At 40.7% G+C, this 22,371-nt stretch overlaps 1 protein-coding gene across 9 annotated transcripts in view; it reads left to right on the forward strand.

The window, feature by feature from the left end:
* LOC138751657 (triple functional domain protein) overlaps positions 1–22,371 on the forward strand; it is a 470,729-nt gene that overhangs the window by 166,255 nt on the left and 282,103 nt on the right. For all 9 annotated transcript variants that reach the window (XR_011350109.1, XM_069914229.1, XM_069914228.1 and 6 more), the window contains 2 exons: positions 1,541–2,053; positions 19,357–19,479. Coding sequence is in view for 8 of the 9 variants with exons in the window: in XM_069914229.1 (XP_069770330.1) it covers positions 1,541–2,053; positions 19,357–19,479 (636 nt within the window). In the remaining variant the exon portion in view is untranslated. The remainder of the gene's footprint in view (positions 1–1,540; positions 2,054–19,356; positions 19,480–22,371) is intronic.

Genomic DNA, 22,371 nt, shown 5'->3' on the forward strand with positions numbered 1-22,371 from the left:
GCGAAGGTTAAATGCAGGCTTTAATAGAGTGATATATACAGCTAGGTCTTGCCTCTGTGGAAGCCCAAGTCAGAAGGAGGAACATGAGCTCAGAACGGTCCCTGGTGACCTGGTGGTGTAGTGGCATTTTGGAATGAATTACAAAAGGCCAAATACATATTGAGTGGAGGTAAAACAGGTAAAGGACATATTGTGATTTACCTTATCAAATACCTCTGTTTAATCCTTTTCGTGATGGCAGTTCTTTCACTACTTTCTTTACCGTTGCTACATAAAGGCACTGTTTGACCTGCTGAGTTTCTCCAGCATTTGTGTGTTTTTTCACTTAACCATGGTGTCAACAGAATCCTGTGTTTTACTGCAAGGGCAGTGGTATGAGTAAGAAAGAGGAGGTGGTGCAAATGCAATATATTGCCAGTACATAATTAGAAATTGCTTCCATATAAAATTAAGAAGAAGGAAACTCTTATTAAGGAAGAGAGATTCAAGGCATTCTTGATGGAAGTTGTGAAGCAGTGAGAGAATCTGCGTCTTGAATGCCTTTGGAATTTAATTGGGAAATTGGGAATGAATTACAAAAGGCCAAATACATATTGAGTGGAGGTAAAACAGGTAAAGGACATATTGTGATTTACCTCATCAAATACCTCTGTTTAATCCTTTTCGTGATGGCAGTTCTTTCACTACTTTCTCTTATTCAACGTGTGCATGTTTGTGAGCAGTTGAGGAATCAATATTTTAATCCAGTGACAAAAATCTAAATATCTTGTGTTTTAGCAGTGTAGGAAAACTGATCTGAGTGTTTTTCTCCATATACATTTTCCTTAAATTCAAATAGAGCTTCATATTAGAAATTGTATGAAGGTAAATTTAAAGATCTATATTTTAAGTTATTAAAAAGACAGTGATAGTACTTCACTTTCCAAATAAAAGTCCAGGAAGAGTTTGTAAAGTTGGACAGTTAATAGTTTTGCATAGACAGGTACACAGTAAAACCTTGTATGAAGTACCCAAACTTTAGTTTTTGTGATGAAAAAAACATTCTTTTTTTGCAAAGTGCTCTTTTTATGATTAGCTCTAAAGTTCTTCATGTAATAATGGTTTGAACCACCAATCTCCAAGTAATCTAATCCTTTTCTGCAAAATAAATATAGACCCTGTATACTTTTCTCTGGAGGTAAGGGAAAGATTTAATTATATGATTTTAAACTATCCATCACATAAGTTTTCAAAGTCATTTATTTTTTAAATATAGGGATAGAGCACAGTAGCATGCCCTTCCGATCTTTGAGTCCATGCCACCCAATTAACTTTCTCAACCTATACATCTTTGGAATTAACATTCTATTGCTGGTGAAATGGGGTATCTTGTAAAAGATCCCACACGATCTTTCACTGGAGGGGAATCACAACTATGAAAATCGTAAAACACAAATTGTGCCAACATTTCCCAGGCTATATGATAAGTTTTAAATACATGTAATCATTGATAGTAACTTACTGACCAAATGGGTAACTGGCTTTTATTTTTTGTTTTTAGACCAACATGGTGTCCATTGAGGGTCTCACCAAAGTAGTTGACCCATCTCAGCTCACTCCAGAATTTGATGGCTGTCTGGATTACAACCATGAGGAATGGATTGAAATCCGTGTGGCCTTTGAGGACTTTATCAGCAATGCAGCACACATGCTGTCTCGATTGGAAGAGCTGCAGGAAATACTATCCAAAAAAGACTTCCCTCAGGACTTGGAAGGAGCTAGAAAGATGATTGATGAGCATACACTACTGAAGAAGAAAGTTATAAAAGCTCCAATTGAAGAACTGGACCTGGAAGGGCAAAAGTTGCTACAAAGGATTCAAAGCAGTGAAAGTTTTCCCCATAAAAACTCGATATCAGGGAATGCAGACTTTCAGGGCCTTGTACCAAAAGTGTCCAGTATGTTGGACAGGCTACACTCAACCAGACAGCATCTGCATCAGATGTGGCATTTACGTAAGCTGAAACTTGACCAGTGCTTTCAGCTAAGGCTGTTTGAACAAGATGCAGAAAAGGTGAGTATATATAATAAGCCATTTAGGATGCATAATTATTCCTGATTGGTCTAGGATTGTTATTTGTGAAATTAATTTCAAACATGTTTAGAATTATCAACATTTATAGAACCGTAAAAAAAAACATTATTTGTGGAAGATTTGTCCTTTACTCGTATGAACCAAAAGCCATTAAAGGTTATAGTTCTTCAGGATCTTTCTGCACTGTCCGTGGTGGCAGCAATTGATGTGTTCTGAGAAGCTAATGGTGAGGGGAAAGGAACAGGGGAGAAGTGTCAAATGTCTAAAAATAACTTGTTCAAAAGAATAACCTGTTCAACATGTTTGCTCTGCCATTTTATCCAAAAATCCAGATATCTGTGTATTTTAATAACCATCCATATTGATTCAACGAGCATCAATATTCTTACTCAACAAAAATGTATACAGCTTGGCTTTAACTTTTTCTGGGAGGTAGAATTTCCCATACTGGTTGAGGGTATGTCTCCTGTTGTTATCCCTGAGCGACCTGAAATGTAATGCTAAAAACTGAACTAAATGTGCTCAATACAAAGCTTCAAATAAATTAAACAATCTTAAACTCTTTTACTTTTTAAAACATAGGGTAACATTCTATTTACCCTTTTTAATTTTGTCTTGTATTTGTCAGTCTTTTTGTACTGAGGCCCCTAAATATCCCTGGGTCCAAAAGGATAAATTCACACTTCTGATTTAATTGTGTGCTAGCAGTTTTCTCATTCTGTCAGTACCACTTTTTAATTTTAATTTCTTATTTATTAATTTGAAGTCATCAGTTACTTTGGATATACAGTAAAATTCCCATTATTTGGCACCCCGGGGTTGATGAGTGCTGGAAATGCAAATTATCTGGTTTTCTGAGACACACTCTTACAATGCCTAAGTAATACACCTGCATTAAGAATAAACAGTTTAAAAGATAAAAGACAAGTATAATTTGGAAAAAAAATCATATTGCAGTCTTCAATTTTGTAAAGTTCACTTGTAATTAAGTAATTACTGTAACTTTCAGAATTTAAATTTGAACCCTGGTTGCTAGCACTGTAACAGCATTGTGCTAGCCGCTATGTAATCATGCCGCCATCATAATTAACACCCCTCCCCCAAGTTTACAGATAAAGCCGTACGAATATACCTAATACTAATTAAGATATAGACTCGTGCTAGGCAGGGAAAGGGAGACACATTTGGAGAGTTGTCCCCGCAGCGGCAAGCGGCTTCAGCCGGCTCTTATTCTGGTCTCATGGTCAGGCCCTTGTTGCAACCCAACTCACTTCCTCACCAGAGTCCTGGTCAGGCCCTCGGTGCAACCCGACTCACCTCCAAGCCTGTGTCCTGGTCAACCCCTCAGTGCAACCTGACTCACCTCTCTGCAAGTGTCCCAGTCAGGCCCTCAGTCCAAACTGACTTATTTACAGGCAAGTGTCTCGGTCAGACCCTTGACGCAAACAAACTTTGTCCTATAAAACTGAACACCATTCATGAGCGCTGGAACAGCATTGTGCTAGCCACTATGCTAATCATGTTGCCATCATAATTAATTCCCCCTCCCCCAAGTTTACAGATAAAGCCTTACTAATATACAAAAATATACTGATAAAGATAAAGACTATTGCCAGGCAGGGATAGGAGACAGTTTGAGAGAGTCGACACGGTGGCGAGCAGCACCAGCCAGCTCTTCATCCTGGACGCCACCATTTTATTCAAATACAACTTTATTGAATTTTTATTCAAACAGCTGCTGCGGGCAGGGCATGTCCGGGGCACTCTACTGGCTGAACATTTGCTCCCAAGGGTTGTGTGTTACTTTGGAGAACTTCTACAATTTTAAACTTTTATTTAAAATTTATTCTTATTTATTTATTTCCTCATTTTTTTCCGTTTGTTTGAGTTTCTGGTTGAATGAATGCCAAATATTGGGGATTTTACTGTACTTTCACCTGTATTAATATGGGTAAAGCTGGAGCTCCAGAATAGGTCTCTGGGAGATAACCCATCTCTTTTCATAGATGGTGCAGTGTCTGTTTTTTGTCTCTTATTGCTTTTTCCTACTTTAACTAATTGAAGTTCAGATAAAATATATAAAATCGACAAAAGGTTGAAACATGCTTTTAAACTCATCACTTAAAAAGAACACAAGAATGTAACCAGAAGTTAGATTGGCTGTGGCTTCATTGAGCCTGATCTGCTATTCAATAAGACGGCAGCTGAATTTCTATAACAACTCAATTTTTCCATCAAAGAATTTTACATGCGATCACCTCAAGTTTGCAAAGCCCTAGAAGTTATCAGTCAATTTTACATAATCTTTTTTTTATCACAAGCTTTCCAGACCAAAAATCAATGCACTCCATTCTCCTCAATAGTAAGTATAGTATTTTGATACTTTGGTGGGGGTGGGGGGAAATGATGGCTTACCAGGGACAAGCCATGGCGATCAGGTCTCTGGCACAGTGTCTGGTCCTGTGGCTAATAAAAGAAGGGAGTAGAGGAGGGAAGCTGTAGTGATGGTGGAAATTCCATAGATAGGGCAACGGATCAGAGGTTCCATGGAGGGGATCGAGAATCCAAGGTGGTATGTTGTCTCCCTGGTCCTAGGGGCAATGATACTTCAGATTGAGTTAATAGCATTCTCAGGAGGGAGGGTGAGCAACCAGATGTCATGGCCGATGTAGGGACCAATGATGTGGGAAGCAAGGGTGAGGAAGTCCTGCAAGAAGAGATCATGGAGTTAGGAGCTAAGTTGAAGGACAGAACTTCCAGGATTGTGATCTCAGGATTGCTACCTGTGCCACATGCCAGTGAGGTTAGAAATAGGAGGATAGTGCAGCTTAACATGACTGGAGGGAGACTATTATCCTTGAGGGAAGGTTTGCTAGTTCTGCTTTGGGGATTTAAACTAGTTTTGAAGGGGGATGGGAGCCAGAGTGCCAGACCAGATAGATGAGTGGAGGAGAGAAAAGTATGGAAGTTGCAACATTAGAAGTCAATGGGTTTTATATGATGTTTTAGGTGTATTTATTTCAATGCAAGGAATATTGTAGGAAAAGCACACGAGCTTAGATCATGGATTAGTACAATGGATTTCAATCAGGATAAGTGTGAGATTATGCATTTTGGAAGGACAAACCAGAAGGCAGAGTACAGGGTGAATGGTCAGTTACTTAAGAGTGTGGATGAATAGAGATACCTTGGGTTTCAAATTTATACATCCATCAAGGTCGCTGCACAGGTTGATAGGATGGTTAAGAAGGCCTATGGGATGCTGGAATTCATTAATAGGGGGATTGAATTCAGGAGTAGAGAAGTCATATTCCAACTCTAGAAATTTCTGTTAAGACCACACTTATTGTGTTCAGTTCTGGTTACCTCAGGAAGGATGTGGAAGCTACAGAGAGGGTGCAGAGGAGATTTACCAGAGTGTTACCTGGATTGGGAAACAAGTCTTAAGAGGCAAGGTTAGCAGAGTTGTGATTTTTCTCTTTGGAGCATAGAAGGATGAGAGGAGACTTGATAGAGATCTACAAGATTATGAGGAGTTTAGGGGAGACGTCAGGGTACATTTTTTATACAGATAGTTGTGGGTGACTGGAATGTCTTTCCAAGACGGTAGTGGAGGCTGAAACATTGGGGCATTTAAGAGACTCTTAGACAGACACATGGATGAAAGAAAAATAGAGGGTTACAAGTTAGGGAGGGTTTAGTACTTTTTTTTCCCCAAGGAAGGAATATATGGGTCAGCACAGCATTGAGGGATGGCCTATACTATGCTGTATTGTTCTATGTTAGATTAGTGAAACTTGGTTGCAGGAGGGCAGGACTGGAAGCTCAATGTCGGAACATTGCTTCAGTCACGACAAAATGGGGAGATAGAACGGGGGATAAAATGGGGGAGGAGTGGCATTGCAAGGCAGGGAAAATATCACAGCTATGTTCAGGCAGGACAGACCAGAGGGCTTGACAACTGAAGCTATACGGGTGGAGCTGAGGAATGGGAAAGGTATGACCACATTCATGGGATTGTATTATAGACCACCCAATAGTCAATGAGAATTGGAGGAGCAAATCTCTAGAGAAATAGGAGACAGTTGCAGGAAATATAAGTTGTGATAGTAGGGGATTTAATTTTCCACATAGTGACAGAGACTCCCTTACTGTAAAAGGGCCTAATTGCTTGGAGTTTGTCAAATGTATTCAGGAAAGTTTTCTAAATCAATATATAGAGGTATCAACTAGAGAGAGTTCAATACTGGATCTCCTATTAGGGAATGAGACAGGACAGATGACATGTGTAGGGGAGCATTTTGGTACAAGTGATCATTAATACCATTAGTTTCAAGTTAATTCTGGGAAAGGACAGGCCTCGTCCTCGGGTTGAGATTCTAAATTTGAGAAAGGCCAATTTTGAGGAAATGAGAAAGGATCCAGAATGCATGGATTGAGATGTTGTTTTCAGGCAAGGATGTGCAAGGTAAGTAGAAGACCTGGAAAAGTGAAATTTTGAGAGTACAGAGTTTGTATGTTCCTGTCAGCAATACAGGAGGGATTTTGGGGATCTAGTTCAGAAGAAGAGGGAGATGTATAGCAGATATAGGCAACACAGAGCAAATGAGGGACTTGAAGAGTATAAAAATGCAAGAAAAATCTCAAAAAATAAATCAGGAAGGATAAAAGAATACATGAGGTTGCTTTGGCAGACAATGTAAAAGAAAATCCTAAGGGTTTCTAAAGATGTATTAATGAGCAAAAGGATTGTAAGGGACAAAATTGGTCCCCTTGTAGATCAGAATGGTTGGCTATGTATGGAGCCAAAAGAGATGAGGGGGATCTTAAACTGATTTTTTTTTGCATCAGTATTCACTCAGGAAACTGGCACAGAGTCGAGGGAAGTAGGGAAAACAAGCAGTGTGGTCATGGAACTTATACAAAGAGGAGGAAATGCTTGCTGTTTTAAAGCAAATAAGAGTGGATAAATCCCCAGGACCTGACAGGATATTCCCTCGGACCTTGAGGGAGGTTGGTTTAGAAATTGCAGGGGCTCTGGCAGAAATATTTAAAATGTCCTTATTCACTGGTGTGGTGCAGGAGGATTGGAGAGTAGCGCATGTTCCGTTGTTTAAAAATTGCTCCAAAAGTACCCCTGGAAATTATAGGCTGGTGATCCTGATGTCAATAGTAGGTAAGTTATTGGAAGGTATTCTAAGAGATTGGATGTACAAGTATTTGGATAGCCAGGGACTGATTAGGGATAGTTAATATGGCTTTGTGTGTGGTAGATTGTGTTTAACCAATCTTAGAGTTTTTTTTGACCAGTTTATCAGGAATGTGGATGAAGGAAAGGCGTTGATGTTGTCTACATGGAATGTATTGTGGTAAGGTTCCACATGGGAGATTAGGCAGGAATATCCATATGCCGATTATTCATGGTGAAGTAGTAAACTGGATTCAACAATGGCTGGACAGCAGAAGCCAGAGAGCATTGGTCAATGATTGATTCTCAGACTGGAGGCCTGTGATGAGTGGTGTGCGTCAGGGATCGATGCTGGGACCATTGTTGTTTGTTATCTATATCAATGATCTAGATGATACTTTGGAAATTGGATCAACAAGTTTGGAGATGAGACAAAGATTGGAGGTGTTGTGGACAGTGAGGGAGGCTTTCAAAGCTTGCAGAGAGATTTGGACCAGCTGGAAAGATGGGCTGAACAATGGCAGATGGAATTTAATGCAGACAAGTGTGAGGTGTTGCAGTTTGGAAGGACAAGCCAAGGAAAGACATACACGATAATTGGTAGGGCACTGAGAAGTGCAGTAGAACAGAAGGATATGGGAATACAGGTACATAATTCCCTGACAGTGGGATTACAGGTAGATAAGGTCATAAATAGAGCTTTTGGCATATTGGCCTTCATAAATCAAAGTATTGTGTATAGGAGTTGGGATGTTATGGTATGGTAAGACATTGATGAGGCTAAATTTGGAGTATTGTGCTCAGTTTTGGTCACCTAACTACAGGAAAGATATCAATAAGATTGAAAGAGGGTAGAGAAGATTTACTACAATGTTGCCTAGATTTCAGGAACTGAGTTACAGGGAAAGGTTAAACAGGTTACGATATTATTCTCTGGTGTGTAAAATAATTGAAGGGAAATTTAATAGAGTTAATTAAAATGATGAGGGGGATAGATGGAGTAAATATAGGACAGCTTTTTCCACTGAAGGTAAGTGAAATACAAACCAGATATGGTTTAAGGGTGAAAGGGGATGTTTAGGGGGAACGTCTTCACTCAGTATCCCTCCTCCCCCTCATTGCTGCTGCTCCCTCCCTCCTTTCTCCACCTATCATCTCCTGCCTTTGCCACTCCCCCACACCCACTCTTTTTTTCAGATGCTTGTCAGCATTTTCTCATTCTTCGATGGGGCTCAAGCCCAAAACATTGCTTATGCATCTTTGCCTTTGCCACATAAAGGACACACTCTGACCTGCTGAGCTTCTCCAGCATTTTGTAATTTTTACTTCAACCACGGTGCTGACAGAATTTGTGTTTTACTTCTATCCACTTTAAATATACACAATGACTTCACCTCCACAGATTACCGTGGCAACAAATTCCACAGAATTCATCATTCTCTGGCTAAATAAATTCTCCTTCTCTGTTCTAAAGGAAATCATTTATTCTGAGGCTGTATCCTCCAGTCCCAGACTCTCCCACTTCTGGAAACATCTTCTCCATATCCACTCTATCCAGGCCTTTCATTATATGACAGGTTTTAATGAGTCCCCCCCTTGTCTAAACTCCGGTGAGTATGAGCCCAGAGCCATCAAATGTTCTTCATACATTAACTTTCTTATCTCTGGAATCATTCTTCTAAGCCTCCTCTCTAATGCCAGCAAAGCCTTCCTTAAATGTTGGGCACCAAACTGCACACAATTCTCCAAATGTCGTCTGTCCAATATTTTCAGTCCCAATCTTTTCATTTTTTTAAACTAAAGCTCACTTCTTTCTCGTCTTCATTTTTGTCAGTCATTTTGTTCTCCACTAATTTTGGGATGTTTTCTGAAACTTGTACTGTACAGAATGACATAAGTACTTGTTTAGTTTCACTGCAGATAATACAAATCAAAATTAGGATGGGATGGTTATCGTAATGTAAGCGCATCAGCAACCTGGGTTTGAATCCAGCATTATCATAAGGATTTATACATTCTCTTTGTATCAGTGTGGGTTTCCTCCGGGTGCTCCAGTTTCCTCCCACCCTTCAAAACCTTCGGGGTTGTAGGTTCATTGGTGGATTTTTTTGGGGGGGGGGGGTGGTGAGGGCTTCTGGGCCAGAAGAGCTTGTTACCATGCTGTGCATCTAAAATTTTAAAAAAGCATAATTTTAGTCAAAGTACAGAATGCAAAGTATGGGTCAGGAGTGAACTACAGGCTAGGAAATGTTATCTAAATGCTTAAATTAACCAGGAGCAGTGTGATAGCAGTTATTTTGCTATTGACATGCAGTTGAACAGGATTTGCGGTTATGATGCTAAATATTTCCCGGAGTCATGATAGTTAGATTTCAGTGCATTTCCAGGGATTGATGGAGAGCAGTAAAAATGTAAGATGATTAATGTATTCTCTGCAAGTTTTAAATTTTAAATTTGCTACTTTTTCTTTTTTTCTTTGCTTGGCTTCGCGGACGAAGATTTATGGAGGGGGTAAAAAGTCCACGTCAGCTGCAGGCTCGTTTGTGGCTGACAAGTCCAATGCGGGACAGGCAGACACGATTGCAGCGGTTGCAAGGGAAAATTGGTTGGTTGGGGTTGGGTGTTGGGTTTTTCCTCCTTTGCCTTTTGTCAGTGAGGTGGGCTCTGCGGTCTTCTTCAAAGGAGGTTGCTGCCCGCCAAACTGTGAGGCGCCAAGATGCACGGTTTGAGGCGTTATCAGCCCACTGGCGGTGGTCAATGTGGCAGGCACCAAGAGATTTCTTTAGGCAGTCCTTGTACCTTTTCTTTGGTGCACCTCTGTCACGGTGGCCAGTGGAGAGCTCGCCATATAACAGGATCTTGGGAAGGCGATGGTCCTCCATTCTGGAGACGTGACCCATCCAGCGCAGCTGGATCTTCAGCAGCGTGGACTCGATGCTGTCGGTCTCTGCCATCTCGAGTACTTCGACGTTAGGGGTGTAAGCGCTCCAATGGATGTTGAGGATGGAGCGGAGACAACGCTGGTGGAAGCGTTCTAGGAGCCGTAGGTGGTGCCGGTAGAGGACCCATGATTCGGAGCCGAACAGGAGTGTGGGTATGACAATGGCTCTGTATACGCTTATCTTTGTGAGGTTTTTCAGTTGGTTGTTTTTCCAGACTCTTTTGTGTAGTCTTCCAAAGGCGCTATTTGCCTTGGCGAGTCTGTTGTCTATCTCATTGTCGATCCTTGCATCTGATGAAATGGTCCAGCCGAGATAGGTAAACTGGTTGACCGTTTTGAGTTTTGTGTGCCCGATGGAGATGTGGGGGGGCTGGTAGTCATGGTGGGGAGCTGGCTGATGGAAGACCTCAGTTTTCTTCAGGCTGACTTCCAGGCCAAACATTTTGGCAGTTTCCGCAAAGCAGGACGTCAAGCGCTGAAGAGCTGGCTCTGAATGGGCAACTAAAGCGGCATCATCTGCAAAGAGTAGTTCATGGACAAGTTTCTCTTGTGTCTTGGTGTGAGCTTGCAGGCGCCTCAGATTGAAGAGACTGCCATCCGTGCGGTACCGGATGTAAACAGCGTCTTCATTGTTGGGGTCTTTCATGGCTTGGTTCAGCATCATGCTGAAGAAGATTGAAAAGAGGGTTGGTGCGAGAACACAGCCTTGCTTCACGCCATTGTTAATGGAGAAGGGTTCAGAGAGCTCATTGCTGTATCTGACCCGACCTTGTTGGTTTTCGTGCAGTTGGATAATCATGTTGAGGAACTTTGGGGGACATCCGATGCGCTCTAGTATTTGCCAAAGCCCTTTCCTGCTCATGGTGTCGAAGGCTTTGGTGAGGTCAACAAAGGTGATGTAGAGTCCTTTGTTTTGTTCTCTGCACTTTTCTTGGAGCTGTCTGAGGGCAAAGACCATGTCAGTGGTTCCTCTGTTTGCGCGAAAGCCGCACTGTGATTCTGGGAGAATATTCTCGGCGACACTAGGTATTATTCTATTTAGTAGAATCCTAGCGAAGATTTTGCCTGCAATGGAGAGCAACATGATTCCCCTGTAGTTTGAGCAGTCTGATTTCTCGCCTTTGTTTTTGTACAGGGTGATGATGGTGGCATCACGAAGATCCTGAGGCAGGAAATTTGCTACTAAATGTGCTTTTATTGGGTATAAGTTTCATAGATAATAGAACATACAATATTACAGCACAATACTATCCCTATGGCCCATGATGGTGTGCCAAGTGATAGAAACCTACTCAACAAAGCTTCCCTACCTTACAACCATAACCCTCTATTTCTTTTGTATCCATCTGCCGGCCTAAGAGTCTTTTAGATGTCACTATTTACCAGCCTATACCAGTACACTCTGTTAAAAAAAACCCTGACATCTCCCCTAAACTTTCCTCACCTTGCACATATATCCTGTGTGTTTTCTACTCTTGCCCCGGAAAAAGCTGCTTGCTCTCCATTGTATCTATGCTTCTCATAATGTTATAGACCTCTATTAAAATAGTCTCCTCTGATCCTTCTTCACTCTAAAGAGATAAACCGTAGCTATTAACCTTGCTTGCCTCATAAGACATGATCACCAAAGCAGGCATCATCCTGGTAAATCTCCTCTACACTTTCTCCATTGATTCCACATCCTTCCTGCAATGATACGACCAGAACTGTACACAATATTCCAAGTGTGGTCTAACCAGAGTTTTATAGAGCTGCAATAATACCTCATGACTCTCAAACTCAATCCTCCAACTAATGAAGGCCAGCATACCATAAGCCTTCTTAATTACCCTTTCACCCTGCGTAGCAACCTTGAGAGCTTTGGATTTGGACCCTAAGGCCCCTCTGTTAAGAATCCTTCTAGTAACCATGTGCTTCAAGTTTGACTTGGAAAAATGCATTACTTCACACTTATCAGGATTAAACTCCATCTGCAACTTTTCTGCCCAATTCTGCATCCTGTCTATGTCCTGTTGTAATCAACGACAACCTTCTACACTCTCTACAACACCTCCAATCTTTGTGTCATCTGCAAACTTTTTGACTCATTCCTCTATTTCTGCTTACTGGTAATTTATAAAAATCTCCAAGAGCAGGGGTCCCAGAACAGATCCCTGTGGAACTCCATTAGTTGCTGATCTCCAGGTGGAATACACTCTATCTACTACTACCCTCTACTTTCTGTGGGCAACCCAATTCTGAATCCACACAACCATGATCTTCAATGGTAGACTCATTCAGAAAGTCTACCATGGGGGATCTTGTCAAATGCCTTTCTAAAATCTGTATACACCACATCTACAGCCCTACCTTCATCAATTTCTTTAGTTACTTCCTTACTTCTTAACCACACATTAGGTTGTATAGTTGAGAAGTTGCTCAGATATCTTATTCTCATTAAAACTAGACCCCTGCATACTAAAAGATATCCTCTGTAATAGAATTGAAGGATAGAGGTAAAAGTCTGAAATTAATGCATACATGATGAAAGAAATACCGTTTTTAAAGTTTTGAGCATTTTTTATATTAAAAGTATTCACTTACAAATCAATATAAATGATAAATTATAATGGTATGTCCTGAATCTTGGTCCATTACACTAGCTATTACATTTTTTCCCTTAATTTGTAAAATTTAAAACCAGGAGAGATTGCATTGTGAAAATAAATAATGACCAGTGTTATAAAGAATTCTCTCAGTTTAGTATTCATAGGATTAGTAGTGGATAATTCACTCAATTGAGCTTGTTCTGCCATTAAGGAATATCATGACATCTTTACTCTGTCCATCACCTCAGCTCTGAATATTTGATAGTGTTGTGTAGCAAAATTAACTCCTCAGGTTTAAAAGTATCACCAAAACCTATTGAATGTGTGGGAGAAAAATCCACGCATCTATCTTACTTTGAACAAAGAGTGTTTTCTGAATCCTGTCCTAATGACCTGCCATAAGGCAGACAAAGAGTCAGAATCATTGTCGCCCAGTGACCCTTACAGTGCTAGAGAAAGAGAAGCAACAGGAATTCCCTCAGAGCCACTGAGTATCTGTAGATTAGCTTCCACTGCTCACTCAGCCTCTGCAGCCGTACAGACTCCTGTTTGATCCATTGGCAACCTGATCTCCAGATCCAACAAGGAAGCTTGCAGCACCTGAGGCCCTTTGAGAGCCCTTCTTGTCCTCAGCACCCTCTCGAATCCCAGCTCGAATTACGTGGTTCCATGAGCCAGACTCCAGCAGCCCGTAGTCCACACTGGTCCCTCGACTGCATCGCCCACATACTGTGTGGGTCCCTCAGCTGTTTAGCCCCTCACTGCTCTACTGCCATAGTCATCATCCTGTAGGGTTCTTATTGTGGAGTGTTTTTGCTATGTAATTACCTTTCAAAACTCAGATTAAAATTAAAAATTAATAAAGGGTGTCTATGAGATTTACATCACAAAAGGAGTCCAAGGTTTGAAATAAAAAACCATCATTATTTATTTTGAAATCGATCCAGAAAAGGAAGCAATTATAGTAAAACCCTGGTTTCCGGTACTTGTGAGGATTGTTAGATGCTGGATGAGTGAATTTTCTGGTTGCTTGAGATTGCATATTGCCTGATTGGTGAACTAACCACTAGGGAAGGTACCAATTTTATTTTTTTTTGCAATTTACTTTCAAATTTGTACTGACTGTGGTCTTCTGATGAGAAAGTCAAGGATCCAGTTGCAGAGGGGGTACAAATGCAACATCCTATTAACTCTTCTCTGCCTTCTTTCTATCTTATTGATATCTTTCTTGTAGTTAGGTGACCAAAACTGCACACAATACTCCAAATTTGGCCTCACCAATGTCTTGCACAACTTCACCATAACATCCCAGCTCCTATACTCAATACTTTGAGTTATGAAGGCCAATATGCCAAAAGCGCTCTTTATAACCCTATCCACCTGTGATGCCACTTTCAGGGAATTATTTACTGTATTCCCAGCTCCCTTTGTTCTTTCATACTCCTCAGTGCTCTACCATTCACCATGTATGTGCTTTGTTAGTTCTTACAAAATGCAACACCGCACACTTGTCTGGATTAAATTCCATCTGCCATTTTTCCAGCTGGTCCAGATCCCTCTGCAAGCTTTGAAAACTTTCTTCACTGTCCACAAGGCCTCCAATCTTTATGTCAATAGCAAACTTGCTGATTCAATTTACATTAGCCTCCCTCAATGTCCAAGAGCATATCTTGCCAAGCCCTAGGGATTTATCCACCCTTATCTGCTTTAAGGCAGCAAGCACTTCCTCCTCTTTAATCTGTATAGGTTCCATGACCTCACTGCTTATTTTCCTTCCAACAACTCTGTGCCTGTTTCCTGAATAGATATTGATTTAAAAAAATTTAAGATCTCCTCCATCTCTTTTGCCTCCATACAAAGTTTACCATTCTGATCTTCAAGGGAAGTAATTTTGTCCATTACTATACTTTTGCTCTTAATATACCTGTAGAAACCCTTAGGATTTTCCTTCACATTGTCTGCCAAAGCCACCTTGTGTCTTCTTTTAGCCTCCTGATTTCTTTCTTGAGGTTTTTCTTGCATTTTTTATGTGGGTCAAGTACCTCATTTGCTTCATGTTGCCTATATCTGCTATTCACCTCTCTCTTCTTCTAAACCAGATCCTCAATATCCCTCAAAAAGCAAGGTTTCAATAGACAATAGGTGCAAGAGCAAGCCATTCGGCCCTTCAGGCCAGCACCTCCATTCATGGCTGATCATCCATAATCAGTACCCCAAACCTGCCTTTCTCCCTTATCCCTTGACTCTGCTATCTTTAAGAGCTCTAGCTAACTCTTCCTTTTAATCCTGACAGGAGCGTACAAACTCTGTACTCTCAAAATTTCACCTTTGAAAGTCCTCCACTTACCTCACACATCCTTGCCTGAAAACAACTTATCCCAAACCATGCATTCCAGATCTTATCTCATTTTCTCAAAATGAGCCATTCTCCAGTTTAGAATCTCAACCCAAGGCCTAGACCTATCCTCCATAATTAATTTGCAACTAATAGTATCATGATCACTGGACCCAAAACGTACCCCTACTCTGTCACCTGTCCTAGCTCATTCTCTAAAAGGAGATCCAGTATTGCATTATTTCTAGTTGGTACTTCTAAATATTGATTTAGAAATCTTTCCTCTTACAATATGGGAGTCTCAGATGATATGTGGAAAATTATAATTCTCCCCCACCCCTCCCCACTATAACAACCTGCAACTGCTTGCTATCTCTCTATAGGTTTGCTCCTCCAATTCTCATTGACTATTGAGTGGTCTATTATACAACCCCATGGTCATACCTTACCCATCCCTCAGCTCCACACATATAGCCTCAGTAGATAAGCCACACATTAGGGTTAGGGTTAGGGTCATCGTGCCTGAGCACAGTTGTGATATTTTCCCTATCAAGCAATGCCATTTACCCCCCTTTCATTCCCCCCTCAGTTCTATCACATCTAAAGTAACAGAAACCCAGCTGCTTGTCCTGCCCCTCCTGCAACCAAGTTTCATTAATAGCCACAATGTCATAATTCCACATGCCAATCTAAGCTTGTCTACCTTTCCTACAATACTCCTTGCATTGAAATAGATCCACTTTAGAAAATTTCCACCATGTACAATCTGTTGACTTCTAATGGTGCATGCAATTTTCACATCATCTCTTCCCTCCTCCACTCCTCTAACTGTCTGGCACTGTGGTTCCCACCCCCCTGCAAATATAGTTTAAACCCACTGGAGCAACACTAGCATACATTCCCACAAGGATATTAGTCCCCCTCCAGTTCAGATGTAAACTGTCCCATCAGAACAGGTCCCACTTTCTCCGGAAGAGAGCCCAATGATCCAGAATCATGAAGCCCTCCCTCCTGCACCATGTCTTCAGTCATGTTTTAAGTTTCATTATCCTTCCATTTCTAACCTCATGTGCATGTGGCATGAGTAGCAATCCTGAGATCACAATCTTGAAGGTTCTGTCCTTCAACCTAGCGTCCAACTCCCTGAACTCTCCTTGCAGGACCTCCGCACTTCTCCTACCCATGTCATTGGTCCCAAGATGGATCATGATATCAGGCTGCTCACCCTCCCTCCTGAAAAGCAACAAACCATTTGGGATACTCAATCTCTTTCTCAGAACCTCTTATCTGTCCCCAACTATGGAATCCCCTATCGCTACAGCTCACCACCCTTCCCTTCTTAGCCACAGGACCAGGCTCCATGACAGAGACCTGTTCACCATGGCTTGTCATTGTAAATCAACCCCCCAAAGTATCCAAAGTGGTATACTTGTTATTGATGGGAATGGCCACAGGGGTGCCCTGCATTTCCTGCCTGTTCCCTTTCCCTCTCCCTCTCCTGACTGTCACCCATCTACTATCCTCCTGCCTCCTGGGTGTGATAGTGTTTCTGTAACTCTGTCCTGTCTGCCTCCCAAATGATCCAGAGTTCATCCAACTCCAGCTCTAATTCCTTACCTCGGCTTATCAGGAGCTGCAGCTGGATGCACTTCTCACAGATGAAATCACCAGGGATTCTGCTGGCTTCTCTGACAGCTCACATTCTGCAAGAGGAGCATTCCCCTGTCTGGTCTGCCATTCCCACTGTTTATGACTAGAGGAACAAAATATGATGTATAAAACCTGCCTTTACCTGTACCTACCTGCTGAATTCTTTTTGTTCATAAAGAGGTGCACTTTCTGACTTCAACTCCTACTATTTCTCACCTCTTACCTGTCCTTGCAGAAGCCTGTTGAGCCAAAACTTACCACTCTGACTCAGTCCACTAAGATGATGGTTGCTCCCTCGATTCTTAGTACATATGTCCTCCCATTATTTGGCTTTCCAAAATGAATCATTATTTGTTTCTGAAAGATTTTCTCTAAAATATTGCTATTTTGCTGTCTTTCTTCTTTGGCTTGGCTTCACGGACGAAGATTTATGGAGGGGTAATGTCCACGTCAGCTGCAGGCTCGTTTGTGGCCGACAAGTCCAATGAGGGACAGGCAGGCACGGTTGCAGCGGTAGCAAGGGAAAATTGGTTGGTTGGGTGTTGGGTTTTTCCTCCTTTGTCTTTTGTCAGTGAGGTGGGCTCTGCAGTCTTCTTCAAAGGAGGTTGCTGCCCGCCGAACTGTGAGGCGCCAAGATGCACGGTTGGAGGCGATATCAGCCCACTGGCGGTGGTCAATGTGGCAGGCACCAAGAGATTTCTTTAGGCAGTCCTTGTACCTTTTCTTTGGTGCACCTCTGTCACGGTGGCCAGTGGAGAGCTCGCCATATAACACGATCTTGGGAAGGCGATGGTCCTCCAATCTGGAGACGTGACCTACCCAGCGTAGTTGGATCTTCAGCAGCGTGGATTCGATGCTGTCGGTCTCTGCCATCTCGAGTACTTCGATGTTGATGATGAAGTCGCCCCAATGAATGTTGAGGATGGAGCGGAGACAACGCTGGTGGAAGCGTTCTAGGAGCCGTAGGTGATGCCGGTAGAGGACCCATGATTTGGAGCCGAACAGGAGTGTGGGTATGACAACGGCTCTGTATACGCTTATCTTTGTGAGGTTTTTCAGTTGGTTGTTTTTCCAGACTCTTTTATGTAGTCTTCCAAAGGCGCTATTTGCCTTGGCGAGTCTGTTGTCTATCTTGTTGTCGATCCTTGCATCCGATGAAATGGTGCAGCTGAGATAGGTAAACTGGTTGACCGTTTTGAGTTTTGTGTGCCCGATGGAGATGTGGGGCGACTGGTAGTCATGGTGGGGAGCTGGCTGATGGAGGACCTCAGTTTTCTTCAGGCTGACTTCCAAGCCAAACATTTTGGCAGTTTCCGCAAAACAGGACATCAAGCGCTGAAGAGCTGGCTCTGAATGGGCAACTAAAGCGGCATCGTCTGCAAAGAGTAGTTCATGGACAAGTTGCTCTTATGTCTTGGTGTGAGCTTGCAGGCGCCTCAGATTGAAGAGACTGCCATCCGTGCGGTACCGGATGTAAACAGCGTCTTCATTGTTGAGGTCTTTCATGGCTTGTTTCAGCATCATGCTGAAGAAGGTTAAAAAGAGGGTTGGTGCGAGAACGCAGCCTTGCTTCACGCCATTGTTAATGGAGAAGGGTTCAGAGAGCTCATTGCTGTATCTGGCCCGACCTTGTTGGTTTTCGTGCAGTTGGATAACCATGTTGAGGAACTTTGGGAGGCATCCGAGGCGCTCTAGTATTTGCCAAATCCCTTTCCTGCTCACGGTGTCGAAGGCTTTGGTGAGATATTATTACACTTATTACCTAACAGATAAGTATAGCAGCAGATGTTCTTGTTGGCATTTGCAGTATTAACTTTCTTTTTTGTAATTGTTTTATATAGTGAATGTTCTGCATGTGTTTATTGTACATAGTTTTCACATTAATTTAACGAAGCCATCTTACCACAAATTATTTCATTCTATTTTGGGAAAACAGAGTGCATGAGGTGTTTTTTTTTAAACTTTCAAATGATTCTGCTGGGTTTTTTTTATTATAGGGGAAGCATGGAAACTAATACCACATGACGCCTCCCAATTCATTGAGTAACTGGATGTTACTATTCAAACAAATTATTTTTAAGGACAAAGTAAAGCTGACAGGAGGAGTAGTTGGTGTTTAGACCAATTGATGTCTTGCACACCATACTTCTTTTATTTTTTATTATTGATGTGCAATTAAATTAAATAATCAATTCAATCATAATGAAAAAAACACAAATGCTGGAGAAATTTAACAGGTCAAACAGTGTCTTTAAGTAGCAAAGGTAAAGGAACATCACCATCGTTTTGGGCTTGAGGCCTTCATCAAGGTGAGGGGGTACATGAGAGATGGTCGGACATCTATCATGTACCCCCTCACCTTGATGAAGGGCTCAAGCCCGAAACATTGGTGATGTTCCTTTACCTTTGCTACTTAAAGGCACTGTTTGACCTGTTGAGTTTCTCCAGCATTTGTGTGTTTTTTTCACTTAACCACGGTGTCAACAGAATCCTGTGTTTTACCTCCAATTCAATCATAATGAGTTGTTGCATAAAGATGATTGAGATTGAGTGTGTTTAATACATTTATTTTCATTGTAGATGTTTGATTGGATCTCCCACAACAAAGGACTTTTTTTGAATAGCTACACAGAGATTGGAGCTACTCATCAACATGCAGTGGAACTTCAGACACAACACAATCACTTTGCAATGAACTGCATGGTAAGTACACTAGTAAGAGGCAGTCAGGTAATTATGAAAAAAACACAAAAGTAATCTAAAGCCTCATCAAATGTGATATGTAATCAGTTATGATTTTCTAAAAATTCATTTTCTGAGACACAAATAACAAAACAGCAGAACAAATTGGGCAAGCCATACAGTCCAATGACCCTGTGTCACCATTACATAAAGTTATGGGCTGATGCTCATCCCCATCTATTTTACTGACATTTCACTTGAATCCTTTTCTATTTCAGCACTTAACATTTTCAGTCTATAATGTACTAAGTGATTGATTATCAATAACCCTTTGGGATTTCTCTTTTTCTCTAATCCTCCTTCTTCCATTCCTTCTGCTTGTGGTCCCATTTGCCTCTACCCAGTCTCTACTATCCCTTTGTCTTCTTCTGGCACAAATTTTTCCTCTTTCAGTTCTCTTCATTTTTTTTGGTTCATCTGCATATGCCCTACAAATGTACCTAAATCCCTGTATGTTTTTGAAGGGTGGGATCAAAGTGCCTTTCAAAAACTTTTTCCACCAAGAACCCGCACTCTCAAAGTTCCTCTTTATTTGTCCTCAGATTTTCTTCCTTCTTCCAAACTGATAAACCCCTATCACTTATTCTGATCATGGAGATGTACCAACATTGAGACTTACTGTGCAAACTTAGTAAAACACCAGTTGCAAATTGAAATGTATGCAATTGAAATTTAATGCAGGATTATTTTGTTATGGGAAAATTACATTTTAAATTTTTAAAGTTTTAAATTTAGATATACATTTCAGTAACAGGCCCTTCTGGCCTACAAGCCCACGCCATCCAATTAACCTTCAACCCCAATATAATTTTTGAAGGGTGAGAGGAAACCAGAGCACCCAGACATGGGAAGAACATATAAATTCCTCCAGTCAGCACTGGATTTGAACACAGGTCATTGGTACTGTAATAGTTTTGTGCTATCCGTGAACCTATGGAATAGGACAAATAGAACTTATCCTATTGATAAATTAATTCCTCTCAGGAATTTATGAAGGGGGCCTGTTATGTGCAGAATTTTATTTTTCCTTAATCTTCAAGCCCATGTACTGATTATTTAATGGCCTGGAAGATGCAATTGTACAATAACACTATTCATATGTTCAAAACAACAACATATTTTTAAAATCTGCATTGCTATCAGTAGTTCCCTGCTGTATGAAGTTGCATTCTTCGTTGAAGCATGCCATAAATAATTAATTAGTTCACTTGAACCACAACCATTATCATACTCTTTTTGCAATAAATACTGTTGATACAGATGTTTTGGCTCTTGAGTAGCCTTCTAAACAATTTTATTTGATGTACGCTATCGCTTTCCTTTAAAAATGAAATTTTACAATTATGAAGTTGGTCATCAAGATAAAATTTAAAAGAAATGAAATTATTTTTGAACATCCTCTTCACGATATTTCAGAACTCATATGTGCTAATGTTAGGATTGAATGATATATAGTTTTATTTCCTGCTTTACTGTGTGTGATCATTTTTTTTAATTGATTGGCTACTTGTTCCTGGATAAGTTCAAAATTTATGAATAGTGGAGGTGAGTAATCTGGAACCTATTACATTTTTGGAGCAACTTTCCTTGGGATCATCTGTGAGTTTTGCTCATTTTTGTCAACTATAAAATAAATTAATCCTTAGATTGGCAGGCAATGAGTGGTGCGGTGTGACACCATGCTTCCCTGACAACTATTCACATTCTTTATCTTTTGGCTGGAGAAACTAAGTATAATATTTGCAAATTTGCTGTTGATATAAATCGAAGAGATAATGCATTGAGTGACGAGGATACAAAAAATCTTTAATTTGGAAATATGCAAGCTAAGGAAATTGTAGTTGGAGTACAATGTAGATAAAGATTAAGAAATTCTGATGTTCAATGTATTAAATCATTGGGAATTGCAAGGTGTCACCCACAAAACAGAAGTAGAAACAGGTGTAGGCCAATCAGTCTTCAAAACTCCTCTTGCATTCAACATGTTTTTATGTTATTTTTCTGCCTTACCATATGCTAGTTTTCTTTAATTTTCAGAATGAAGGAGGCCTTGCCTTTCTTGTGTACTAATCACAGAATGCTAACATGCAAGTGTAATTGATAATTTGGAAACTAATAGTATGTGTGTTCTTACTTCAAGTCAACTTGAATACTTAATAACCAAGTCTTAATGCAATGATTATACGGTCTTGCTGAGATCATCTCTGGAGTTCTGTGTACAGTTTTGGTCTCTACCAAAAAAAATAGTTAGTGTAGAGGAAGATTAGCCTTTATGTTTCCTGTAATATTGGGTCTATCATTTAAGTGGGTTAGGGGATTGTTCTGTAGAGTTTAGAAGAATGAGTGATGACTAAATTGAAGTCTTAAGAAATTCTTAAAGAGGCCTTATTGATGTGGATATGGAGAGGGTATTTCCTCTAGCTGAGGAGTTCAGTAAAAGGGGTTATAGTAAAGAAAAATCACTTAGGACTGAAATTTGAAACTTTTTATACCAGAGAATTGTGGAAACTCAGGTCAGCAATTATGTTCTAAACTGTAATCAACAGATTTCTGAAAATTAAAGGAAGCAAGTGTATGGTGATAAGGCAGGAACGTGGCATAAAAATGTTTATTGAATGGAAGAGCTGTTTTGAAGACTGATTGGGCTATTCCATATACTTACGTTCTTGTGGTCGAAGTATTGGAATTCCCAAAGATTTATTACATTGAATGTTTGGGCTGTGAAGATGGAAGCTACAAAAAAGATTTGTTCTTAAGTCACCCATTGCTGTCCAAGAATTGCTAATGGAAGTGGTGAAATTGCTTTAAATGAGGCAAAACAAAGCAGTCTTATCCAATAAATGATTTAATTGA

The sequence above is a fragment of the Narcine bancroftii genome, chromosome 1 (assembly GCF_036971445.1).
Source record: "Narcine bancroftii isolate sNarBan1 chromosome 1, sNarBan1.hap1, whole genome shotgun sequence".
Lineage (NCBI taxonomy): Eukaryota > Metazoa > Chordata > Chondrichthyes > Torpediniformes > Narcinidae > Narcine > Narcine bancroftii.